Genomic DNA, 23,969 nt, shown 5'->3' on the forward strand with positions numbered 1-23,969 from the left:
TAAAATGTTTGTCCACCAGACGGCAGCAGACATTTTGGAGTCATTCTCGTGTGACGGGTTAATAAACAGCAAATAGTCAAAGAATATTTTTTTTGTAAACAATTTAATAATAAATACATAAGAAGGTCAAATAGATCATGAGATCGTCACAGGTTTACAGTTTGTTGAAGTATAAAATATGAAATGAGATTGGAAAAGTTACACATGGAAAAGAAGACAAAGTGTTCTAGCGTGACGCCACCTGTCAATCAATCAACTACATGTCGTGACTCAGTGATGACGTCATCGCGTATCGTACAGCGCGCGCACGCTTTCAGTTGTTGGCGTTGAAGTCGTGACAAATTCCGCGGATGATGTCTTCGACGAGGTCTTGGAGGCCTTCGAAGTGTCTGCTGAAGAAGGTGTGCTTCTCTTTGGGCGCGGACGCCATCACCTGCAGGTCGTCCATGGGCGCCCAGGCCACGCCCACCGATGTGATGGTGATGCCTGGCACGCGCAACAAGCCGACGTTACCTTCGGCGCGCCCGTCAATTCAACCAATTCAACCTTTGCCAATTTACAATAAAGGAAAAATGTTCCGACAGCAAATTTGAGAGGAAGTGGAGTGATGAGAAAAAGGTCATATTTGGGAAGGACAAAAAAAAAAAGTCATACTGACATCGCAAAATCTGAAGTTGAATCTGAATCTTATGAGACCACAGTGAAGTCTTAACGTCTCGATATTGCTTTGTACATTGTATCCATTGTAGGATGCGTTTTAATGAATATTTCTTTTGTTTTTTAGTCAGTTTGAATGTTTTAGGCTCGGACGTGTTTCTTTTAGCACCAAAAATGACAGCAAACGCAAGCTATGAGTGAGCAAAAGCCGTGTCGACAATGGACGACTGGGCGAATATGAGAACAAATCTGCAATGAACTGAACCCGTAATAGCTCAAGCGCAATATAGCGAGCGAACATTGAAGAAATATCATTTTGTTCTCACACGTACACACCTTGATTGTGCGCCACCAGCGCGGGCCCGCCCACGTTGTCGTACGATTGGCCGTCAGTCACCACGATCAAGAAGTTGCGTCCGGCCGCGGCTTTCCTGTCACACGAGAAGCCGATCATGTCGCTAGCTAGCCAGCTAGCGGCGACGGTCGCCCGGCGTCGTCACCTGAAGACATTCCGCGTAGCGTAGGTGATGGCGCTCCCCGTGGCCGTGCCGCCGCTCATGTACGGGATCTTCCTCAGGGCGGCCGCCGCGGCGTCCTTGCTGGCGTGCTCCGAAAGGTCGAACTCCAGGCGCTGATCGTACGTGAACTGAACGGCGCCTGAGCGCGACACACGATCGGTCCGTCAGTCGGTCCGTCGGCCGATCGGCGCGCGGGTCGACGAACGGCCGACTGACCGACGTGAGCTCCGACTTCTGAGACGTCCAACCTGCTGGCGATGGCCGCCACGAACTCCAGGACCAATTGGAAGTTGGGAGAGCCCATGCTAGACGAGCCGTCGATGAGGAAAACCACGTTGACCGAATTCAAACACGTGCGACCTGAAACCACAAAAACACAACGGGACCAGCGCCGTCGCTACGCACGCACTCGCACCATTCGCCTGGCGCGTTGACCGCGTGTCGATATTGTGTCGATGACGCGTTGACCGCGTGTCGATAGCGTGTTGGCCACGTGACGGCTTTTTATCGGTGTGCTGGCGGCATGTCGAAGTCGCATAATGCGTCGATTTGTCGTATCGTCGGTGTCGGGCGGACGGCGTGTCGTACTGCACAGAAGCGCGTTCAGCGAGCAGAGTCTCTGCGCGAGAGGTTTGACGTGTTTGGTGGTGCCGAACCAGCTGGAGATCTGATAGCTGAAGAAACCGTCGTCCTTGCACACCGCCTGCAGCGAACAAACGCGTCAAACACGCGAGCGCCGCGACACGCGAACGGGACGGCCGACCGACCTTCTTGGCGAAGTTAAGGTCCGGCACGGCGGGGATCTCGTCGGGCACGGGCTTGGCGACGGCGGCCAGGAAGACGTTGATGCCCGCCTCCCGCGCCGACGCGGCCGCCCGCTCCAGGTCGTCCGACGGCCACCCGTCGACCAGCACCAGCATGACGCGCGGCCGGCCGCGACGGGCGCCGCTCTGCTGAGTGAACAGATTCTCCGCCGTGTGTGTGATGGCCTTTCCTGAGGACGCGCAACACAGAGACAAGAAAAAACTCAAACTTTAGCGTGATTCAGGAGTTGGGAATGAGTGATGGATGAGGATGATGAGCAAACGATTCCGCAGCGGCCGCGTTCGGAATCGTTGGCTCATTCCCGACTCCCGAATCGTTCCGAAATTAATTTGAGTGGACTATCAAGGTCCATGATGTAAAGATGAACGAATGCTGGGAGTCATAATGAGGAACGTCCGGCTGCCCCATCCGACGTTTTCCTATTAACGTGACTCGCGTGACTGACAATGTGCACAGATTTATTGTGTGTGTGTGTGTGTGTGTGTACCTGTGTTGGTTTCCCCTCCCAGGTGTGCGAGCTCTTTGATGGCAAACTGAAGGTCTTTGGGTTGTGTATAGTTGCTAAGCAGGAATTCTGTCTTGGGAACGTCACTGCACACACGCACAACGCACAACATTTCTGTATGCAGCTGGACATGAGAGACAAATGTTGAGTCCCGCGTGTTCATGTCAACGTGTGTGTGTTTGCGTGCCTGTTTCCATGTGCACACTTGCACGCGTGTGTGTGTGTGTGTGTGCGCATGCGCGACCTGGCCTGGACGAGGCCCACGCGGGGTCCGTCGACTCCGACTTTCAACATGGCCGCCAGCTTGGTGACAAAGTTCTTCTGCAGGTTGAAGCGCCGCCGGCCCAAGTTGGCGCTGCTGTCGGTCACCACCACGATGTCCATCTGACAGTCTGGACGGAACAGGACGGGAGGATAAAGGACTGAACGGCACCTGACGGGACAGGAAAGGACAGAACAGGACCAGAGGGGGCGGGACCGGCTGGGATGTCACCAGGCGGAACGGGACAGCTAAACAAGACGGCGCGAGATGGGACGGGAGGGGACAGGACAGGACGTGGTCAAACGGGTCGGAGCAGGATTGGATGGGACAAAGTGGAAAGGGACGGAAGGGTCGGGGCAGGACGAGAAAGGGTGGGACACTTTGGGACAGGACGAGAAGGGACAGGACGGGATAGGCTGAAAGAGGGCAGAAAGGGACAAGACGGGATGGGACAGAACTGGACAGGGTGGGAAAGGACAAGACCGGAAGAGACGGGGACGGGCGGGATGCGGCGAGGCGGAATGGGGATGGGACAGGACGGGAAGAGACAGGACAGCGCCACCTTTATTTCCAACTTTTTTCACAGGCGTCTTCTTCTCGACTTCCCTGGTGGCGGGGGCGGTGGCGGGGGCGGTGGCGGCGGTGGCGTCGGTGGCGGCGGCGGAGTCCTGCATCAGCTCCTGAGGTCCTTGCTTCTCAGGCTCTGTGACGCAAAAGCATTCGTGAGTCCTCTACGGCGCCTGGGGTCGGCGGCCCGTCTCCACGGCGACACGTACCGCTGACGCGGAAGGAGGCGTTCCAGTTGGACAAGGCCCGCGATTGGACGCCGTTGGCGAAGGAGCGGACGTAGCCGTGTCGCCCGGGGAGCCGCTCCACGCGAACCTCGCCGCCGGCGTGTCTCACCGCGCCGCTGCACACAAACGCGCGGCGTCACGGCACGGGAAGCGAGGCCGCGCTCGTCGGCTTAATCTTCGCATTCCTCGACGCCGCCTTCAATTTGCGCAACACCAGAGAAACGCTCTCACGGGATTATTGACAAATTCTTTGCTCTCCCACACTAGCGACACGACTGAAAGATTCTTCACCTACGTCCACTATTGAAACTCTCACACACACACGACAGGAAAACGAGCCTCTCACGTGAACTACCGACACGACTACTGAAATGTTCTCACACACTACTGAAGGCGTTGGCCGGAGTTTACCTGTGCAGCGCGGCGCCGCAAACGGACGAGATGTCGGCGTAGACGTCGGCGCCGAACACGGCAAGCGGCCTTCGTCCGCAGTCCGGCGGACACGTCACCAGGACGGCGCCGTCCGCCGCCGGGTCCAGGTCGGCCCCGCGGGCGCTGCAGGAAAGCGGCCGCGTCGCTGAGCGGCCGGCGGGAAATACGACATCACACGACAACTTTGAACACGGTGGAACATTTCAAACCGACAGAGAGTCAACGGAGGTTTGGATGATGGCGCTAAACGAAGGCAGCGAGGACGCACCCGAGCTTTCCGAAGACGACGACGAGATCGCGTAGAAAACGCCTGGAGCAAAAGAAAGAGAGAAACAAAAAAAAGTCATCGGCCGATCACGGCAACAGAATCCAACGCGGTCGAATAGAAGACGGTGGAAGTGAATAGAATGAAACGCGGCAGGATAGAAAGAATAGCGTGGCAGAGAGTAGAAGAGAACACGGTAGAGTTACACCGAATTAAGGAAAAGAGAGACCGCTACATTACAATTAAGTGGAACTCAGTAGATGACATTAGAGTCGAAGAAACTAGTATCCCATACACTAGAACATAGTCGAAGAAAATCAGAGAAGCCACATTAGAATACAGTCCAATAAAGCAGCAGAGACTCAAACAGAAATGCAGATGAAAGGAAGAATTGAGTACAGTTGAATACAACATAGTAGTACGGTAAAAGCAAGTCGAATAGAGTGCAATAAAGTAGCATCGAGTCGAATAGAAATATCAACAAAGTGCAATAGAAGAGGGGAACAAACTACAGGGGGGCAGAGTACAATAAAGTAGGAGTCAAATGGAATCGGACAGACTCGAAGGAGAATCGAGTGGAATCGAACACAATCGAGGAAAACAGAAGATCCAAGTCCAACGTACCGATCGCAATCAGCAGCGACATGTCGCCGCCTGAAAGACAAACAAGACAAATATGCAAATGCTTTCGGCATCACGTCCGATGACATCGTCGCCGTCAAGCGTTTCACTCGATTACGCTCGTATGCAAATGAGCTGTCGTCATTACTAACCCGATGTCCAAAAGACGCGAGAACAAAAGGTGCGGATTTATGCGAATGATACGCAAATCGTCATTCGGACAGAAAAGACAGAAGAGGAGCAGCGCGTCTTCATCGCCTTCGAATGTATGCGAGAGGCAAACTCAATCAATCAATCAATCAGTCAATCAATCAATCAATTGAAATGCAGAAAAATGTCCAAATCCTCAAAATCACACTGACCGGTTTTTGTTTTGTTTTGTTCGATCCAAAAGTGATTTTAATCCTCGGAAGACGAAGACGATGATGAAGAACACAGGCCGACTGGACCTTTAAATAAGATCACGCGCGCGCGCGCGCGGGCGCGCGCACGGCGAGGGTGGGCGGGGCTTTGAAAACCTGACAGAAGAAAAACAACACTTGGCCTTCTTTGTCGACGCCACAAAAGTTCCAAAGCTTAGCGGGAATATTTCAAAGTCATCGGATTGCACTTCAAGGAAGAAAAGTACAAACTTCGTTCCAGACAATTGACACTTTTGGAAATTTGGATGTCAAAGATGTGGAAAAACCTGCTTTTCTTTTTCTGATAACAATGACCAATTTGTGAATTACAAAGTGACGTTTTGCTTGAAAATGGTCTTTTTTGAAGTGCAATCACAAATAGCAAAAAGAGTTTTTGCAGTGTAGACAAAGTGAGTGAAAAAGGAAAAAATGCATGAAATGAAAGGTTGCTGGAACTCCGCCCACTTGTTTGTCCCATTTTAACTTGAGACTTCATACGTTTCTTAGCTTTCTACACAAATTGGAATTCATTTTCCTCCAATTGTAACATTTTCACTTGAGGAAAAGTCAAAACAAAATGCGTGTATTACTCATTCTGGTTTTATGAAAAGAAATAATTTTGACATGAAAAAGTACTTTTTACTGAAAACACGTTTCAGGTTCTTGTGTAAAAGTTTGGATTTGGACAAATTGTTCTCGCATGAGATTGTTTCCTTGAAAGAATAAGATGTCTCCACAAAATTGAAAACAAATCTTTTGATAGTACATTCTACTTTTTGGGGGTACTTTTTCGATATATTTTCTTAAACATCATTTTACTGGAGATTTTGTCTTTTTTCTTAACTTTTTCCTTTCACATTCTTTTTCTGCATTTTTCAACTTTAGAAAAAAAAACCACCCCAAATTCTGAAATTCATGCGAAAATTAAAATTCGTTTAGTTGTGCAAATGACAAATGTTGCTTTGCTCAGAAGATTTCTTTGTTATTTCCCACGACAAATGCGACTTTCATCTGATTATTTGATTGTTGTTTTTCTTCCCTAAGAAATAGGATGATGATGATGATGATGTAGTGCCAACGACATCTGCCTTACAGTTGTGAGGTTGCGGGTTCAAATCCGGCCTCGCCTATGTGGCGTTTGCACGTTGTCCCCGCGCCTGCGTGGCTTTTCTCCGGGTACTCCGCTTTCCTCCCACATCCCAAAAACACGCGCGGTGGGCTGGCGACCGGTTCGGGCGTACCCCGCCTCTCGCCCGATGATAGCTGGGATGGGCTCCAGCGCGCCCGCGACCCGCGTGAGGAGAAGCACTCCAGAAAATGGGCCATGCGCCAATGAAAAAGCGGCGTGGCTGTTGGCCCGATGACGTCATCAACGGGAGCCAGGATGTTGTTGCCGAGGACGATTTCCTCCCGCTGCGTCTCCAACCGAGACGAAAACCAAAAGCAAGTGGAAGAATTTCTGTCATGTCGCTCCAGGACAGGAAATTGATCACGCCGGTGATTTTCCTCGGTTACCATGCTAATGCTAGCAGGCTAGCAGGCGAGCGAGCGGCTTTCGGCTGCGCACACCCGCCGTCTTTCTTCCTCGCTGCGAGGTGACGAGGTTACAATAACAATAACAATAAGAATAAGAATAAGAGCCCGGATTTCATCCGCGCACGCAAAACTCCTCATTGCTGCTGCCGATGACATCATCAGAAGAGGCCGAAAGATACGTTTTCAAATGAGCTTTGACCTTCTCCAAGCAATGGAGCATTTTGTTTTGTTTAAAAAACAAACAAACTCATTTTAAATTACTTTGAAAAATGTGATCAGAATTATTTTTCTTCTCAGAATGTAACATGAAAAGATACAACAAATGACTTTTTTCATCCATGCATCCATTTTTTTTTACCACCACGGGTCGCGGGCTTGTTGGAGCCCATCCCAGCCATCTTCGGGCGAGAGGCGGGGTACGCCCTGAACCGGTCCCCAGCCAATCGCACCAACGGGCAATTTAAAGTCTTCAATCAACCTAGCACGCATGTTTTTTAGGGGGCGGGGATGTGGGAGGAAAGCGGAGTACCCGAAGAAAAGCCACGCAGGCACGGGGAGAAGATGCCAACTCCACACAGGCGGGGCAACCCCGGTCCCAAGAACTGTGAGGCACATGTGCTAACCAGTCTCAATTTTTTTCTCAATTATTTTTTTCCTGTATTTTCTTTAAATAATTTTTTTTTTGCATACTATTCTCCGAAAATAACCCCCAAAAATTATTCACACGTTTTCCCTAAAACGACTTTTTTCATCAAATTCTGAAACCTGATTTTTTCAAATATATTTTCAAAGAAAAAAATTGATACACGCGTTATCCTTGAAAAGGATTTTTCCCTTATAAAATGACATCAGCGTGCTCCCATCATGCACTGCAGTTCGATTCACGCATGCACGCTCGCACATACGTAGAAGAGAGCGCGTGTGAGTGCAGGTTAAAGCGAGCGGAATAATCCTCAAATTGTCGGAGCTCATGTGGTCGGTCACATGACACGTGCCCATCCGTGTGTGTGTGTGTGTGTGTGTGTGTGTGTAACAAACAACAACGTGTTTGGACTTGATGTAGCTCAAAGTTTATTATGGCAACACGGCACGAGGGGTGTGTGCGTCTGTTTTTGATTGACAGAAGTTAGTTTTTTTTAAACTACCAAAAAAACAAAAACAAAAGGGGGCTGGTTGTACTGGTCAAATGTATTCACGCTGACAGGAAACACGTTAACAAGTTTTCGTCCGCATCCGTCCACTTCCTCACTTTTGGCCCAACTGGGAGAGCTGCAAAAACACACACACACACACACACACACACACATGAAATTTTAAGTTGTAGTGAAGTGTAGAAGCAATAAATATCACAAAAGTACAGCTTTTTTTACTTACCAAAACATATTAAAAAAAATGTCAAAAAGGTGATTTAAAAAAATATGTATTTTCTAGTAAGAACTTCTTGAAAAAAAAATGCAATTTTACTGGACAAAATATATAATTTTTACTCTCAAAAGATTAATTTTCTAAAAAAAGAAAACTTAAAAAATGTTAACTTTTTTTGAATTTAAACTTACATTTAAAAGATTTTGTGAGAGTGTATCTGACTTTCTCTCACGCGCGCATTCAGTCACATTAAATGTTGTTTTAACAAATAAATAATGAATATTCTTGGAAGATTTAATGTTTTTTATTTGAAAGCATTTTTGTACTATCAAAGTACATTTCCCCCTCCAAAATAATATATTTAAAAAAAAATTATTCTCGATAATTTTACTTGAAAAAAGACAAAATAAAAAAAGAGATCCAAATTATTTTTCCTCAAATAGGATTAAAAAACAATTCAATTTAAAAAATATATAATCGTTTTCGACAAAAATGTTACTTTTTTGCACAAAAAAATGAATGAATGAATGAAAAATATTAAAACAAGTTAAAAAGAATCAATCTTTTCCCTGACAAGTGACATCTGAATTGTTCTTTACATATATATATTCAATTTAAATTTTGCATATTTTTTATCGTTTATAAAGAGCATTTTGTTGCTGTGTTTGTCTGTATTTAGAGCATTGACAATAAAGCTTTTTGAATGGTTGACTTTGACACGGGTGACATTAAAAGTTGACACCGACTTGTTTGATGAATTGCGATGCGTTGAAGAGTTCACTGCAGCCGTAAACGATCTTCTTGCCCGCTTTTGACTGCCACACGCGCACACACACACACACAAAAACACACACAGTGAGTTGCTGGTTGTTGCAAGACGACGTCGTGGCCACGGAGATTTCGTACTTTGGTGTAGTCCACCAGGTTCTGGTACTCGATGTAGTTTCCTCCTCCCACCACGAAAACGATCGCCTGGAGACCACAACAACAATACTTTTACTTTTCAGTCAGTCAAAATAATCAACTAATCGACCCACAGATCTGTATGACACTTCAACAATTCATTTTTTAGATGTTTTATTTTTACAAAACTATCATTTTTGCCCATTTATTTTACTCTTTTTGACTTAGACTTGTTTTTTATTTATTTATTTTTTTTTACTGCTTTTTACTTTGACATTATTGGTAAACTTTCTTTACAATGATGATTTTTTTTTAAAGAACTTATTTTTTTCTTTAAGAGTCACTTTACACTTTTTTCCACTGAATTTATTTTTCAATATTGGGGGATTTTTTTTAAATAGAAAAGTAGAATTTGTAATAATTTTTGGACCATTTCTTTCCGATCGGTGTTGACAGATGGCAGGCCATTAGTCCCGCTTGAACAATCCAGTTGTGGCGCCGCCAGAAGACGACAACAACGGCGGCGGCGCGTTTGCTTTTGAATTATTGAAAATAATCAACAGGCGGATGGACTGACCTCGTGAAAAGGGTTCTTGTTCCTGGGAATGGAACTGAGGAAGACACGGAAACGCTGACGTGACATCACTATGACATCACACGGCTAACGGGAAGCGCGCTCACGGGTTACCTTTCGCTGCCGCGCAGCATCTTGGGGTCAAAGTATCGATAGTCGTCCGTCTCCTAGAAGGTGACGAAAAAAAAAGATCACTTGACAGACAGGAGGCGGAGTCAACTCACGATGCTACGTTAGCATGGGCTAGCATGAGCGCAGGAAGTCGAGGAGGGAAAAATCAATCGAACAATACGCACACACCAGCGCGCCATCCAGGAAATTCTTTCATCCTCGTTCCAAATTCCTTCTCCCGCGACTTCCTTTTTCACAACATCACTTTTGTTCGTGTGCGTGTGTGTGTGTGTGTGTGTGTGTGTATGCGTGTGTCACACTCACAGCGTGCGACTTCATCTCCATCAGGTTGTCGAGAATTCGAGTAACTGGAAGGTTCTGGAAGACACGAACAATAAAAAAAATATATATATATATATACATTATTTTTAGCTACAAAAAAAAAAAAAACTTTTTATCATAAGACTGCAAAAAAAGTGCAACGGGCGCTCAAAGAAAGGACAAGCTGCCTGTAAACGACTTGGACAGGTGTTTTGTTGTTTTCCGTCAGACGGGCCGACTCACGTGCTGCTTGAGCACCAAGTTCTTGACTCCCTCCATCACCAGCTGAGAGCCGCTATTCATCACTCGCGAAAACAGCCTGAGCGGAGCGAGAGATGGAGGGGGAGGGGGAGGGGGAGGGGCAGAGCGCCGGCGAGACGAGCGGGAGGACGAGGTCAGGCCGGGAATCGGGTTCGGCACAAAGTATGTTGTTGTTGTTATTTTTCAGGAGATGCTCAACGTACCCCAGGGGCTTCACTCCACTGTTGCCGTAGTTGGCGGGAGCGCCGGCCATCTTGGTGAAGGCCCTGCGCACCGGGACAAAAATCAAAGCGTCATTTCCTCTGCTTTCTCGGGCAACGCATTTGCAAAATCAACCGCAAGCTACCTGGAGGTCTCCAGCATTGACAAAATAAACTTGTCTTTTTATGCTACCATTTTTTTTTGGTCCACCAAAAAACAACTTTTCCCTTTTCTTTATTTATAAAAGCACTATTGAAATTTCAATGTTTCTTTTAGACCGGAAGGAGCGACGAAGACATGGATGCGAAAAAGAAATCAACTTTGCATTTTGCTAACCTTCCGGTTATTTCAACTTTAAAAAAAATATATCATTCCCCGAGCGGATGTAATATTCAGCCCGCGAATCCGACGCATTATTGTGCGGAGATCGCAGGCCGGGTAGACGTCAGCCTACGGGGGGGGGGGCGGGGGCGGAGCTACCGCTTAAACGTACACTCCGTATTTCGCTCCCATAAAGGAGAAAAAAAATGCAACGTTGGAATATAACAACGTTGTGTGAAGCTTGTATGAGCACGTTACTGCCTGGTTTGTAAGATAAGCTAAGCTAAGCTAAGGGGAGTAAGGAAGAGCTAACATTTTGGCTAACAATGGTAATGTTTGTTCCATCATCCAAAAATGGTTCACATGAAATAAAAAGATTCCGATGAAACTTTCTCCATGTACTCAATGAATTATTCGGACTAAATCAAAGCCAAAATATTAACCGTGACAAATGAGTGGAATTTGGTTTGAAGGTTTTCAGCGTAACAGGAGCTATCTGAATGCGCATGAGCACTTCCTGTTAGCGCGTAGCCGCGAAAGCGCCAATAAGGACGAGTGAACTCCGGCCGGCCCGGTCGGGCAGTCGTCGTGATTTGCCGCAGGCGTTTTCTGAGGACGTGTCCAGACTGCGTTTTCGGGAGAGCGCGCGAGGTCTTCGGCTGGAAATCTCCTCCCGGCGGCTCGTCTTGAACATGTTTACGTCGACAGCGCGCCTCTGGGGAAGCGCTAACGTGATTTCCAGGAGGCCGCGAGTGAACGAACATTGCAGAAGGATTTGCCCCCTTCTCAAATTCGGACTTTTTTTTTTTTTTTTTTGCATAGATTCCCCACTCGAATGTTTAAGATGATCCAACTAATGTCAATATCAGACAAAGATAACTCGAGTCAACCCAAAAGGCTGTTTTGAAATGGTGCTTTTTCATTCAAAGTGAGCTGGCCCTGTGTGAAAAAGTAGAAGCTCAAAAGCTGGTTGGGCCAGTGTTCTGACAAAATCCCGTCTTTTCTTACGTTATCTCCTAGTTTCACGGATCACACCGCAAGACGGTCCCGGCGCCTCCTCCTCCACCTTCTGGAACGGACGGCGGCCTAACGAGGCTAAGTCACGGCCTCCGCGTACACATTTAGCTACAATCAGCGCCGGTAACCGATCGCACGTGGATAAAAGTCGAGCAACGACCAATCGTCTGTTGTCCGGATTGACGGGCGCACTTTCGCAAGTGAGCGGAAGAACAGAAGAAGATGACGGCTCCTCTTGCAACTCCTCGTCTGCGCTGGAGCTCTAACTGCTGTAATTATTGTGATCAATGTGCGCTTTGACAGCCGACCTAATTCGGCGCCTGGCGCGACGAGCTCGCTCGGTCGCACGCCATGGCCACTTCCTCTGCTCGTTCCACCTCCTACGGTCGGACCGTTGGCTTTCTTGACGCCCTTCGTTTGTTCCTTCGTGCCGCATGCCGCCGCAAAGCCGCATCTTGCGCCTTGCCCACATCCTGATCCGTCATCGCTCTTCCCTCACGCCGCGGCTGATGATTTGATGACTTGAATAGTCCTTTGTTCTTGTGTGGCCGAGGAGCTAAACGGTTTCTTGCTCCTTTCCGTCATACTTTCTCGGTGGCTTTACCAACCTCCCTTTTCCCTCAAGGACAAAATAAGACCGCTTTGTGAATAGCTCTTTCTTTCTTTCCCTTATTCCCTCCCCATTTGTTTACAGCTTAATGAGGCATTGCTTTCGCATGCGCCTCAGACCGAGTCACGACAGGATCCGATTGCTTCGGGTCTCGGCCTATCGGACAGGACCAAGAAACAATTTAGCTACTAGGCCACACAAGAACAAAGGACGATTGAAAAAAAGTCTCGTCACTCCGTGTAATATTCGACCAAAAAGTCTTGGGAATCCTTTAGATGTTTTTTTTTTTTTTTTTGCAAAAGTATGACGGGTATGTTTTTGATCAGCAGTGGTTTTGGCCTTGGAACTCTGCACAGGATGCCATTTTTGCCCAGGTCTCTTCCCGCCTGTTGTGTCATGAACTCCGACCTTAACTGAGGCAACGGAGGCCCGCGGTTCTTTACGGGTTGCCCCGGGTTCCTTTTGCGGCCTCCCGGATGAGTCTTCGCTGTCCTCTCGGGCTAATCTTTGCCTTCCGTGTTTTCCCCATGTGAGGATAATGGCTGGCATCCTAAAACTTTGGAAATGTTGTTGGTAACTCTTTCCAGACTGATAAACGTCAGTGACGTTATTTCGCAACCGTTCCGGAATTCCTTTGAATCGTGTCATTTTGTGGCGGCTTTTTGTCGGGACGGATTCTGTTGAAGCGACTTCTCGATTGAACGGGCCCCGCCGGGTGCGATCAGTGATAATCGCCCAACAATTGGGATTAGCCACAAGCAATTCATGATTTGACTTTTCCGCACAGGGCCAGGTCACTCCGAATATTTTGTTTTCCAAATGCATAAAATCATCGTTTAAAAACTGCATTTTATGTTTCCATAGGTTATCTTTGTTGGATGATCCGCAACATTAAAGTGGGGAAACTATGCAAATCAAATTTGAGAAGGGGGGTTAAAATACTTTTTCATAGCACTGTACACGCACAGATGTGGACACACACACACACACACACTCACTTCCACTGTTTGATGTAGCTGAGGGGCGACAGGTCACAGCCAGCGTCCAGCAGAGCCGTTTTATACTGCTCCAAGTCCGACTGCGGGCACAGAACAAAGACGTGCAGCTCTGCTCGCGCATTTGCATATTTGGACTGACCACAAGGTCAATAGGACGAGGAAAAACAAAGAATATAATCACAAATTCCCGCGCGCTTCGGAAACGTTGGGCCCGAGTCGACGAGATTTACGACGGCCTCGCTGCCTTTCGTCGTAGGCGGACGACCGCGCGACGCCTGCGATCGACATCGCATCATCGAACGAGCGCAGCCGCGTACGAGAAGGCGCGCGCGCGCGTACGTCAACACAGCCGGACGCACACGCAGATGCAGATGCAGTTCTTTTGTTTCCTTCGTGCGTTACGCAAGCGTCGCGCCACGTGAGCGCAAAAAGGAGACAAAATGGCCCCCGCCGACCAGCACGGCCCAACATGGAAGCCCGCACACTTTGTTCATTATTGACACATTTGTTGAATTCCTTGACATGGTTTCTTCAAATGTCTCCATTCATTTCTTTTCAGTCGATGCATCTCACTCAATAATTGCTCAAATGATTGATTGCAAATGTATTCTACTGTATTTATCTTGATCCGATTGCCCAGTGAATTTTTTGGTGGCTCAGCATTCACCCATTTGCTGATTTTTGACCCGTTACGTGCTGCCAGCGCAATACAAGAATCATTTTAGCACTGACTTGTGGTACCAAGGAACTATACTGAGGTGAACTGAGGAGCTTCATTTCGACAAAAGGAGCGTTTTTCCGCCATCTTGTGGCATCTCTAAGCAATAATTAATCTTTTTGGGGGGGGGTTAATCGTTTGAGGACAGAGCTCCGTCCGCCACTCAAAGCAGGGTAACACTGTATTAAATAACTGGTTCGTTACTATTAATTTTAAATAATACAATGACAAATATTTTTGTCATAAAATAAAGTATTTAAATATTTGACCAACACAGTCAAATTGATTTAAAAAAAATGACAAACAAGATGTTTGGTGTGGTTTTTGTTTTTCAGCGGCCTTTCAAATAATTGATTTGATGATTGACTAATTCAAAGTAGGAGTGCCCGCTGGTGGCGGGCGGTGGTATTACCTCCGAAGGAGGCTGCTGAGCTGTGATGTAGAAGATGAGGAAGAGTCGCATCTTGTCTTCGGGAGTCCCCGCTGAAAACACAAAACTGCCATTTCAAAAAAGGCTCACGAGCAGCCCGACAAATACAGCTTATAAAGCGTACAAAATAGCCGCTATTGATCCATTGCAAGATGGAAACAAATAATGGGAAATAAATGGATTTCACAATTTCAAAATACTTTTTGGTTCATTCAATTATTTCTAAACTATTTTATTCAAAGTCCAATTTTATATGAAATTAATTGGCTAGTCATAATGAAATGAACTATATATATAATACAATGAAAAATGAGCACGTTCTAATAAAACAAACTATTTGACATACTATAATACCCTTAATCCGTTATGACTGCGAAACCGTCAAATCGATGTTTCATCGCCTCATCGTAGTACTACATATATGATGATAACTTATTGATGACAACTACTTTTGAAATTCCAAGTCAACGATTATTCAAGTCACTGAAAAAAGGGGGTTGTAACCCAAAAAAATGCTTGCAATATCTCAACGTTTATTCATTTATTACAATAATCACACAAGTTGACGCAAATGATTTGCTTTCGCGGGCCATATAAATTGATGTAGTGGGCCAGATGTGGCCCCCCGGGCCTTGTGTTTGACACTGGTGCCCGAGCGACTCAAAGGGCTTCACAAAGACTCATTTCATATCCACATAAACATCAAATGGATATACACGTCGACTAATAAATCCAACAAAACACCATTCAAGTAAAATCACGCACAAAGACGCCACAAATCCTGCAAGACGGCCACACGCGCACGTACCGTCCGGGTCGCTGACGATGTCCAGCAGCGATTTGTCCAAAGTCGACTTGCTCATCAGTTTTTCTTCATACTCAAAATAAACATCCAGTTTGCGAGTCTAAAAAGACACGTGACACGTTCAACGTTACATCGGAATCGGAATCGGAATCGTCTTGATTTGCCAAGTATGTCCAAAAAACACACAAGGGAGGAATTTGTCTCCGGTAATTGGAGCCGCTCGAGTACGACAACAGACGGTCGACTGACACAGAACGCTTTGGAGACACAAAGAAAAAGAAAAACACTCACTGAGCAATAAAGGGCTGCTAGTTATCTGGTAATGCCGGTACAATTATTATGATAATTTTTTTGACAATTGTGCAAAAAGATCCGGTGCAATGAGCATTGCGCAGAGGGCGCCGAGACTTCGAGGAGCGGATGCGGTTTGAAGATCATCTGGGACAATGTCGATTGTGCAAATGGTGCGGATACTCCTCAGTCGGTGTGCAAATGGAGCAGATGCGAGCGACCCTGGCATGAGTGGGCAGTATCGGTCACCAACAGATATGCAACTAGTGCAGCGCGGCGAGACGACTACATGCCACGTTTGGCGTCACGTTACAGACAAACTACACGCCAGATACCAGGACACTCGTGTAAAGCGCCAAATAAGACGCAACACGACGCGTTACCAGATGTATTTGACTACGCGTTACGCAACAGACGCGTTACGCCGCCATTTTGAGTCATGAGGAAAGTAAGGCAAGTAACCAGACTACAGTTACTTCGTCCAACTAACAATAGTTACTTTTGTGTCTCACAAAGTACTATTTGGGGACTTTCTTGTTGCGTCCCACATCCCGTATGTTATGTCCCCCGGCATACTAAAGGACGACGACGCGTTCCACGTGCGAGGCTTTCGTACCTTGATGTGGTCCAGCACGGCCGTGGCCACGTTGGTGTGCAGGTCAATCAGACGTTTCTTCTCCAGCAGCTCTGGCAGAGAACTACACAACGGCAACAAATACTGCCAGCGTGAAAGGTATCGAAAATATTGTATATTTATATATATATATATATATATAGAGAGATAGATATATATATATATGTGAATGTATCTTTTTATGAAGGCATAATTGAATACGTTTTATTAAGCTGCTGTTATGACCCTAACCCAAATAAAGCGAGTCGGCAACACAACAATGTTACCTGACGGCCGAGGTGAGCTTGGCGGTGTTGTCCGACAACATGCTGATGGCGCCCTCGTCCTCGCCCTCCAGGCCCTGCCCGCAAAGAGGTCACCGAGGGGTCGGGGAGAGGTCACCGAGAGGGCGGCCCGTCGGCGCCTTTCTTACCATGATGCTCTTGAGACGTTTGACCTCGTCCTCCTGCGCCCGGTACGCGTCCAGCTCCTCCTGAACCGACTCGGCCACCTCCGGGAACGGACTGCGGCGTGGACACGCTTTCAAAATCCGCCGGCGGGCGGGCGGGCGGGCGGGCGGGCGGGCGGTTCACTCACCTGCCCTTGTGCCTCTGCCAGAACCTGTCGGCGGCCGTCAGGTCGTACGTCCGCCTGCTCTTCTTCTTGGGTCTGGCGCCGGCGGGGGACGCCTCGGCGCCCGCGCCCTCCTCCAGCATTACCCTGTTCAGGTGCAAGTCCTGGCGGGCGGAAGCAGGCGTGCCGCTCGCTCAGACTGCACGCTTTGGTGCTCGAGAATTTGTAAACCGGGACAGGTGGGCCAGTGTGTTCCGAGAGAATATTATTCATAGTAACAAAAAAATTTTTAAAGAAAGTCTTGGTAACAGAGTTCATTTTAAAAAATGTTCATTGTAATTTAATAATGACTAACCAATTATTGAATTGTAAATTTAAACTCATGTACAATTGTCTAGTTTACTGATATGTCATTATTTACAGTAAAGCAATAAAAGCATGAAGTGAAATAACTTACTTTACCTTAATAATAATGGAAACATTTTACTTGCATTATTTAATCACAATCATTAAATCAATTGTTGAAAGTACGTGTACATTTTTTCATTTTGTTATTTATATTTTATTCACAAGAAATCAATTAACCAATTTAAATATATTAGATGAATAAAAAGTTTCCTAATAATATTAAAATTATAATTATTACGATTATTATATACAATACATTAACCAATTATTTAATTCGATAAATTAAAAAATGAAAGTTTGTCACAATCAATTGACGGTATCACAAATACAAATGTTAAATGTAAATTTGTTAATTTTACTCATACTTAGTTTACCATAAATTAACCCTAAATGAATAAAAACAACTTTTTTGAATAATGAATTCAGTCTCAACTTTTATTTGTATGATTTCTAATTGATTTAATTGAACAATTGAACAACAACTGAAAAAAATAAATGAACGCTAAATCTATTTCAATTTTATTTACAATAAAACTATTTCAAGCAGATAAATAAGAGCTAAATAACAAATGAAAAATGAATGGTTTTGATAAACTAATTCCTTTGTCTATTTCTATTGTTTATAATTTAATAATTAATAGCTAAACTTAAATGCATAAAACTTAATTTGACTAATATATTTTTTTTAAAGTCACATTGTTTTATGTAAAATGGTTTATTTTAACATGACAATAACTAATAACTAAAAATAACCTTTTTTTTTTTTTTTTTTACAAACAAACCGACTCTTTGCAAATAATAAATGTAACTTGTGGGCAGACGGTTGACAGCTCACCATCACGTCGTGGATGAGCGCCTGATAGGTCCAGGTGTGGTGAAGGGGCGTGGCCATGTCCACGTTGCGGTCGGCCAGCACGAAGAGAGGCCTCTGGAAGCTGCGCGGCGAACGACAAGCGCGGGCACCGTGCGTCACGGGAGCGGGCGCTGCGTTGACCTTGACGTGCGCTTACCTGAACTGCCCGGCGGCCATGTTATCTCCCGTGAAGAGGCTGTTCCTGGCGTCGCGCAGGTTCTCGCGCAGCTTCTTGTCCAACTTCTACGAAACACCGCGGGCACGCCGCGCCATGACTCACCTCTTACTCATTTCTTTACTTTTCAAAACATAAATGATATGCCATCCATGTACATACATCCATGTACAGGACACCGGCCATCAAGAAAGAAAACAACTTCGGGTTATTCGCCTTCAAACAATCACGTCATCGATTGCGCATTTGTAAAGAAATGTTGATTAGTTTGCCGTGAAAGGGCTTCTTCAAGCGCGCGTGCCGGTCCACTCACCACTGCGACCATCTCGGCCGCGTTGCCGCGGGGGCATCGGATGATGGGCACGGCGCCCAGCGTGACGAAGAAGCAGAAGAGACTGTCCACTATGGTGTCCATGATGGCCTCCATGTCGGTGTCCTGGACATCTCCTCGGTTGATGGCTGCGGGGCGACGGCGTCAGTCCAGTCGCTCGGCGGTCACGTGACAATTTAGCGGCGAAGCGCGCGGCTCACCGACCGTGGTAGGAGATGAGCTCCTTGTTTTGATGGCACAGGATGAACATGTCGTCCTCCAGCGTGATGAAGTTCAGGTACTGGTCGTACACCTGAAACACACACGCGCGCCACTTACACACACTCCTCACAAAGGGACACTCGTCGGCTGACTACATGAAAGGGTAACCGCGGCGACCTTGGCGATTTGGCCGACGGCGTTGGCGGCCAGCGCGGCGCCGGCGACGTCCTCCAGTTTGCTTCGACTGATGGCCGAGATGAAATTCAGGTAGTAGGACTCGTACAGCTGGCTCCTCAGGTCCTGCACATCACAAGGCCGCTGACATCGGGAAGAACAGTCCTGCCCTGACTTGCAAATGCCTCGCTTTAGGAGTTTCCTCGATTGGCTCGCTCCGGTCATGTGTGCCTTTCTGCCATCGTATCAAACGCGTCCTATTTTTCCAAATGTGACCTCGACGCGCCACCTCGTGGTGCGAATCTATGAGATTTTCGGAGATTTTAAAAAGGGTAAGACTGAAGTTACACATCCAAGATTACATTTGGAACGGTTTCATCTTGAAAGAAATGTCCTCCAATGGAATCGGTTCAAAGTAATTGAAATAGTTACATCGCCATTCCATTTTTAACAGGGTAACTTGTAATGCTAAGCAACTACATTTCCAAAGTCATCTTCCCAACACTGCTGGGCATGAAGGTTTCTAAGAAACAAACAAAAAATGCTAACGCCCCTTTTAATAACAATTTATTATATTTACATTCTTTTTCTATTCTTTGATTTGGTTTTTACATTTATATTTTATAATACGATGTATTTCCTTTATTAAAAATACATAACGTTTTTTAGGGGGTGGGCCGGAACAGAAAATCTGATTTGAGATACAAGTCAACTGCAAACACGGATCAAAAGGAAACTTGCAACTCAAGACTGTTCGCTGATAGCAAATTGACTCTTTGTCGCCACCTTCAGGACAAAAACAAGACACGGGCCCGTGCACTGCTTCCCAACAAACAAAATTGATAAAGATCAAAATGTATAGACTGAAATATTGATGATCGATTTTCTCACAAATGTACTTAAGCGGTGTGAAATGTGGGCGTGTTTCGCCGAAGACTTTTCTCGAATTCAGTTGTATGAATGGCCGCAGGTTCTTTGCGCCTCCTGCCATCGCCAACCCAATTCCAATGACGTTGGGACGTTGTGCTCCACATAAATCAAAACCCAAGACAATCCTTTGCAAAACGTCTTCGACCTATATTTCATTGAATACACTACAATGACAACATACTTCATGTTCAAAATGATCAACTTGATTGTTTTTAGCAAATAATCCTGAACTTCGAATTTTATGGCTGCAACACGTTCCAAAAGGCTGCGAAAAAGACGGAGAAAGTTGAGGACTGCTCATCAAACAACAGTTTGAACATCCCGCAGGTGAACAGGCTCTTTGGGAACAGGCGGGTGCCGTGATTGGCTAGAAAAGGAGCTTCCCTCAATTGCTCGCTCATTCACAGGCAAAGATGGGGCGAGGTTCGCCTCTTTGTCAACAAGTGCGGGAGAAAATAGTCCAACAGTTTAAGGACAATGTTCCGCAACGGACACTTGCAAGGAATTTTGGGATTTCATCATCTACGGTCCATAATATCATCCAAAGGTTCAGAGAATCTGGAGAAATCGCTGCATGGAAGCGGGAAGGCCGAAAACCAACATTGAATGCCCGTGACCTTCGATCCCTCAGGCGCCACTGCATCAAAAACCGACATCAGTGTGTAAAGGATATCACCGCATGCGCTCAGGAACACTTCAGAAAACCAACGTCAGTAAATTCAGTTCGGCGCTACATCCGTAAGTGCAACTTGAAACTCTACAATCCAAAGCAAAAGCCATTTCTCAACAACACCCAGAAACGCCGCCGGCTTCTCTGGGCCCGAGCTCATCTAAGATGGACCGACGCAAAGTGGAAAAGTGTTCTGTGGTCCGACGAGTCCACATTTCAAATAGTTTTTGGAAATGGTGGACGTCGTGTCCTCCGGGCCAAAGAGGAAAAGAACCGTCGGACTGTTATGGACGCCAAGTTCAAAAGCCAGCATCTGTGATGGTATGGGGCTGCGTTAGTAGCAATGGCATGGGTAGCTTACACATTTGTGAAGGCACCCTTCATGCTGAAAGGTACATACAGGTTTTGGAGAAACATACGCTGCCATCCAAGGAACGTCTTTTTCATGGCCGCCCCTGCTTATTTCAGCAAGACAATGCCAAACCGTATTCTGCACGTGTTACAACAGCGTGGCTTGGTAGTAAAAGAGTGCGGGTACGAGACTGGCCTTCCTGCAGTCCAGACCTGTCTCCCATTGAAAATGCGTGGCGCATTATGAAGCGTAAAATACGACCACGGAGACCCCGGACCGTTGAACGGCTGAAGCTGTACGTCGAGCAAGAATGGGAAAGAATTCCACCTCCAAAGCTTCAACAATTAGCGTCCTCAGTTCCCAAACCTTTATTGAATGTTGTTCAAAGAAAAGGTGATGATGATGAACACAGTGGTAAACACGATCCTGTCCCAGCTTTTTTGGAACGTGTTGCAGCCGGCAAATTCTAAGTTCATGATTATTTGCTAAAAAAACAAAGTTTATCCGATTGAACATGAAATATGTTGTCTTTGTATCAACCAATACACATTATTTGTGGTAAATAAATCAGACCTCTCGGACTAATTAACCCAAATGGGACTATTTCCCTGCAACGAACAACGTTTTTAAATTGTGAAAAAATGCATACTATAATAATAATAATAATAATAACAGCAATGCATAGCACTTGTATGTCTCCTTTAACTCATTTACTGCCAGCCGTTTTCCTCACATTGCCAGAAGCCGCGTCAAGACTATTTTGATGGATCTTCAATATTGCGTTCTGCAAAAATAGAAGCACCCAACCAACCGAACGTGCGAAAGAGTCGCAAACTTTGTTTTGGGCCAGCAGGAGCACGTGTGCTGGTTGCACCCAAAACACCGGTTTCCGACCCAAGTGGAGAAAACGAGCAAACGCTTGGATTCCAATAGAAACGTCCACGGCAGTAAACGAGTTGAGAGGATGTCACCTGATGTGAACCGGGTGTCCTGATTGGTCAAGCCAGACCCGAATGTATGTTTGCGCGTGAGGGCACCTGACAGATCCTGTCGACGTTCTCCTCCGAGGGCATGACGAAGTAGACGGCCGGCACGTCGGGAATCGGATCTCTGTCGGAGTGAAGCAACCTGAACACACGAAGGGCGCCGCGCCGCGTCACGTCACGTCATGTCATACACGTGCGTGCGTGCGTCTCACAGGTGCAGCGTGATGCCCATGTCTCTGAGCTCTTTGACGGACAGCAGCGGCGAGATGATATCCTGACCAAAACGGTCGTAGATCAACACCTGCAAAACAACTCAACGTCATGCTTTATACGCACGTCTTTGGAAGAAATTGCTCATAAATGGACAATTTAATCGGCCGATATTAGCCCTTCCCAAAATGGCATATTATTATTATTACTATTATGTATTTTTTTTTGTAGACATTACAACATAAGAGAAATTCCCCCCAAAAATCAGCAAGAAAAAAAAACGGCCGATTGTCCTCTTAGTTGTCGACTTCAATAAATAATAAAGGAGAACATTTTGGAAAACAGGAACGTGTTGTATGTTGCGTCTGTAACGGCGCTGTCAAAATGAACAAGTGAACGCATGTGCTAAATCACCCCAAAAAGGATCACATGAATCATGCAGTGACGCCGATGAATTTCTTTTGAAAGGTATCAGTTTTGACGGTAAAACTCGGTTTCCAGGCAAGAACGCGACTACGTCGGCGACCCGCGCGGGGACGGCTGCACCCGCGGCCGTGTCGTGGGGCAAAAAATAGCCAGGAGAAATGAAGGAAGCAAGAAGACTTTTGCCGCATCTGGTGAGTTACCTTCCATACTGGCTCGGCTGTGGCGTTCTTCACAGGAGGAGCGTTGAAGTTCAACATGCGCCTCAGGGCCACTGAACGACAACAAAACACAAACAAAAATAGGTGAAAAGGCAAACCCGTTGAAAACGCCTGGCGCATTATGAAGCGTAAAATGCCACAACGGAGACCCCGGACTGTTGAACAGCTGAAGCTGTACGTCGAGCGAGAATGGCAAAGAATTCCACCTACAAAGCCTTAACAATTAGTGTCCTCGGTTCCCAAACGTTTATTGAACGTTGTTCAAAGAAAAGGTGACGTAAGCTGATACACATAATTTGCTTTTGCGGGCCGCATAAAATGATGAGTTTGAATTGAATCGAATCGAATCGAATCGAATTGTTCAATTGATGAGGCGACGTCTTCATTTGGGACTCTCAACCTTTCCTCTCGTGAAAGTGACAGCCGGCACACAATCACTGTTTTGTGACTTGTTCGACAAGGTCGCTTTTGGCTTCACTTTCCCTTTCTGATGTTGACGTCCAGTGGGGACCATCTTAAGTGTTTGGAGACCAAACGTCAACACCAAGCATCCGTTCAGGAGCTAACGGAGGCTAATTCGACGTCAAGCGAGGCCGGAAGCGCCTTTAAATTTGCCTTCCGTTCTAGTTGAGGGTTCAAATGTCAAAAGTGTGACTGCGGGGAACTCGGCGGCTGATAGAGATTTTCAATGATTTGAAAAAAGCCAAATGAAAGACTGACAGACCTGTCTGCTTCTCGCGTACGGACGCCGCCATCTTGGATGTTGTGGCGTTTAGATGACGTGTCAACACAAAGACAAAAAGAAACAAAAAGTGAAGATGAGTCACTCGGACGCCATTTGCGTGGACCATCAAAAGCGTGCCCTAAAGAGCGAGAGGTCTCACTCAGCTGCCTTTTCCCTGAACAACGACTGACGCGTGACTTGAAAACTTTTCATTTACTGAGAAAAGTGTAAACTAGGCTTTATTATTTCAAAACACATTACATAATAAACAACACTATGACATACACATACATGAATCCTCAAAAGATTTCCGAAATGAGAGACAGATGTCTCATTTATAGGCAAACATAGATTCAGAATTCCTTCTTGTAGTCCGAGATCAG

At 46.3% G+C, this 23,969-nt stretch overlaps 2 protein-coding genes across 4 annotated transcripts; both read right to left on the bottom strand.

Moving 5' to 3' along the window:
- Nucleotides 1–84: 84 nt before the first annotated feature.
- coch (coagulation factor C homolog, cochlin (Limulus polyphemus)) lies at nucleotides 85–5,330 on the bottom strand. Its single transcript, XM_061775350.1, has 14 exons — nucleotides 5,242–5,330; nucleotides 4,883–4,912; nucleotides 4,262–4,303; nucleotides 3,973–4,138; nucleotides 3,544–3,677; nucleotides 3,330–3,470; nucleotides 2,750–2,897; nucleotides 2,488–2,591; nucleotides 1,943–2,169; nucleotides 1,764–1,878; nucleotides 1,392–1,535; nucleotides 1,158–1,314; nucleotides 994–1,088; nucleotides 85–486 (listed from the first exon to the last, which is right to left on the bottom strand). Exons 2-14 carry the CDS (start codon nucleotides 4,902–4,904, stop codon nucleotides 314–316), a joined length of 1,668 nt encoding a protein of 555 aa, XP_061631334.1. The 5' UTR covers nucleotides 4,905–4,912; nucleotides 5,242–5,330; the 3' UTR covers nucleotides 85–313.
- Nucleotides 5,331–7,863: 2,533 nt separating this feature from the next.
- scfd1 (sec1 family domain containing 1) lies at nucleotides 7,864–23,704 on the bottom strand. 3 transcript variants are annotated; one of them, XM_061775349.1, is made up of 24 exons: nucleotides 23,587–23,695; nucleotides 22,845–22,915; nucleotides 22,221–22,309; nucleotides 22,060–22,150; nucleotides 19,074–19,196; nucleotides 18,900–18,987; nucleotides 18,678–18,823; nucleotides 18,347–18,432; nucleotides 18,172–18,271; nucleotides 16,953–17,092; nucleotides 16,789–16,879; nucleotides 16,643–16,716; nucleotides 16,359–16,440; nucleotides 15,455–15,551; nucleotides 14,629–14,699; nucleotides 13,499–13,578; nucleotides 10,555–10,617; nucleotides 10,334–10,409; nucleotides 10,094–10,147; nucleotides 9,773–9,825; nucleotides 9,662–9,695; nucleotides 9,088–9,153; nucleotides 8,928–8,996; nucleotides 7,864–8,085 (listed from the first exon to the last, which is right to left on the bottom strand). In XM_061775349.1, exons 1-24 carry the CDS (start codon nucleotides 23,615–23,617, stop codon nucleotides 8,062–8,064), a joined length of 1,899 nt encoding a protein of 632 aa, XP_061631333.1. In that variant the 5' UTR covers nucleotides 23,618–23,695; the 3' UTR covers nucleotides 7,864–8,061. The 3 variants fall into 3 exon arrangements, 2 of the variants coding, with proteins under 2 accessions (XP_061631333.1, XP_061631332.1); XM_061775348.1 differs by lacking the exon at nucleotides 9,662–9,695 and having other exon boundaries at nucleotides 23,587–23,699; XR_009788799.1 differs by lacking the exons at nucleotides 7,864–8,085; nucleotides 8,928–8,996; nucleotides 9,088–9,153; nucleotides 9,662–9,695 and having other exon boundaries at nucleotides 10,279–10,409; nucleotides 23,587–23,704.
- Between the last annotated feature and the right edge of the window lie 265 nt (nucleotides 23,705–23,969).

This window comes from Phyllopteryx taeniolatus, chromosome 6, assembly GCF_024500385.1.
Source record: "Phyllopteryx taeniolatus isolate TA_2022b chromosome 6, UOR_Ptae_1.2, whole genome shotgun sequence".
Taxonomy (NCBI): Eukaryota; Metazoa; Chordata; class Actinopteri; order Syngnathiformes; family Syngnathidae; genus Phyllopteryx; species Phyllopteryx taeniolatus.

Bases quoted from the DNA above. Each gene is read 5' to 3' on its own strand.
- scfd1 (XM_061775348.1), bottom strand. From the start codon at position 23,617: ATGGCGGCGTCCGTACGCGAGAAGCAGACAG. The intron at 15,552-16,358 runs GTACGAAAGCCT...GTGTCTTTTTAG, and splicing joins CCGTGCTGGACCACATCAAG to ACTCGCAAACTGGATGTTTA. The intron at 13,579-14,628 runs GTAATACCACCG...CTGTGCCCGCAG, and splicing joins CTCAGCAGCCTCCTTCGGAG to TCGGACTTGGAGCAGTATAA.
- coch (XM_061775350.1), bottom strand. From the start codon at position 4,904: ATGTCGCTGCTGATTGCGATCG. The intron at 2,898-3,329 runs GTGGCGCTGTCC...TGTTCCGTCCAG, and splicing joins GAAAAAAGTTGGAAATAAAG to ACTGTCAGATGGACATCGTG. The intron at 1,089-1,157 runs GTGACGACGCCG...CTCGTGTGACAG, and splicing joins GCTACGCGGAATGTCTTCAG to GAAAGCCGCGGCCGGACGCA.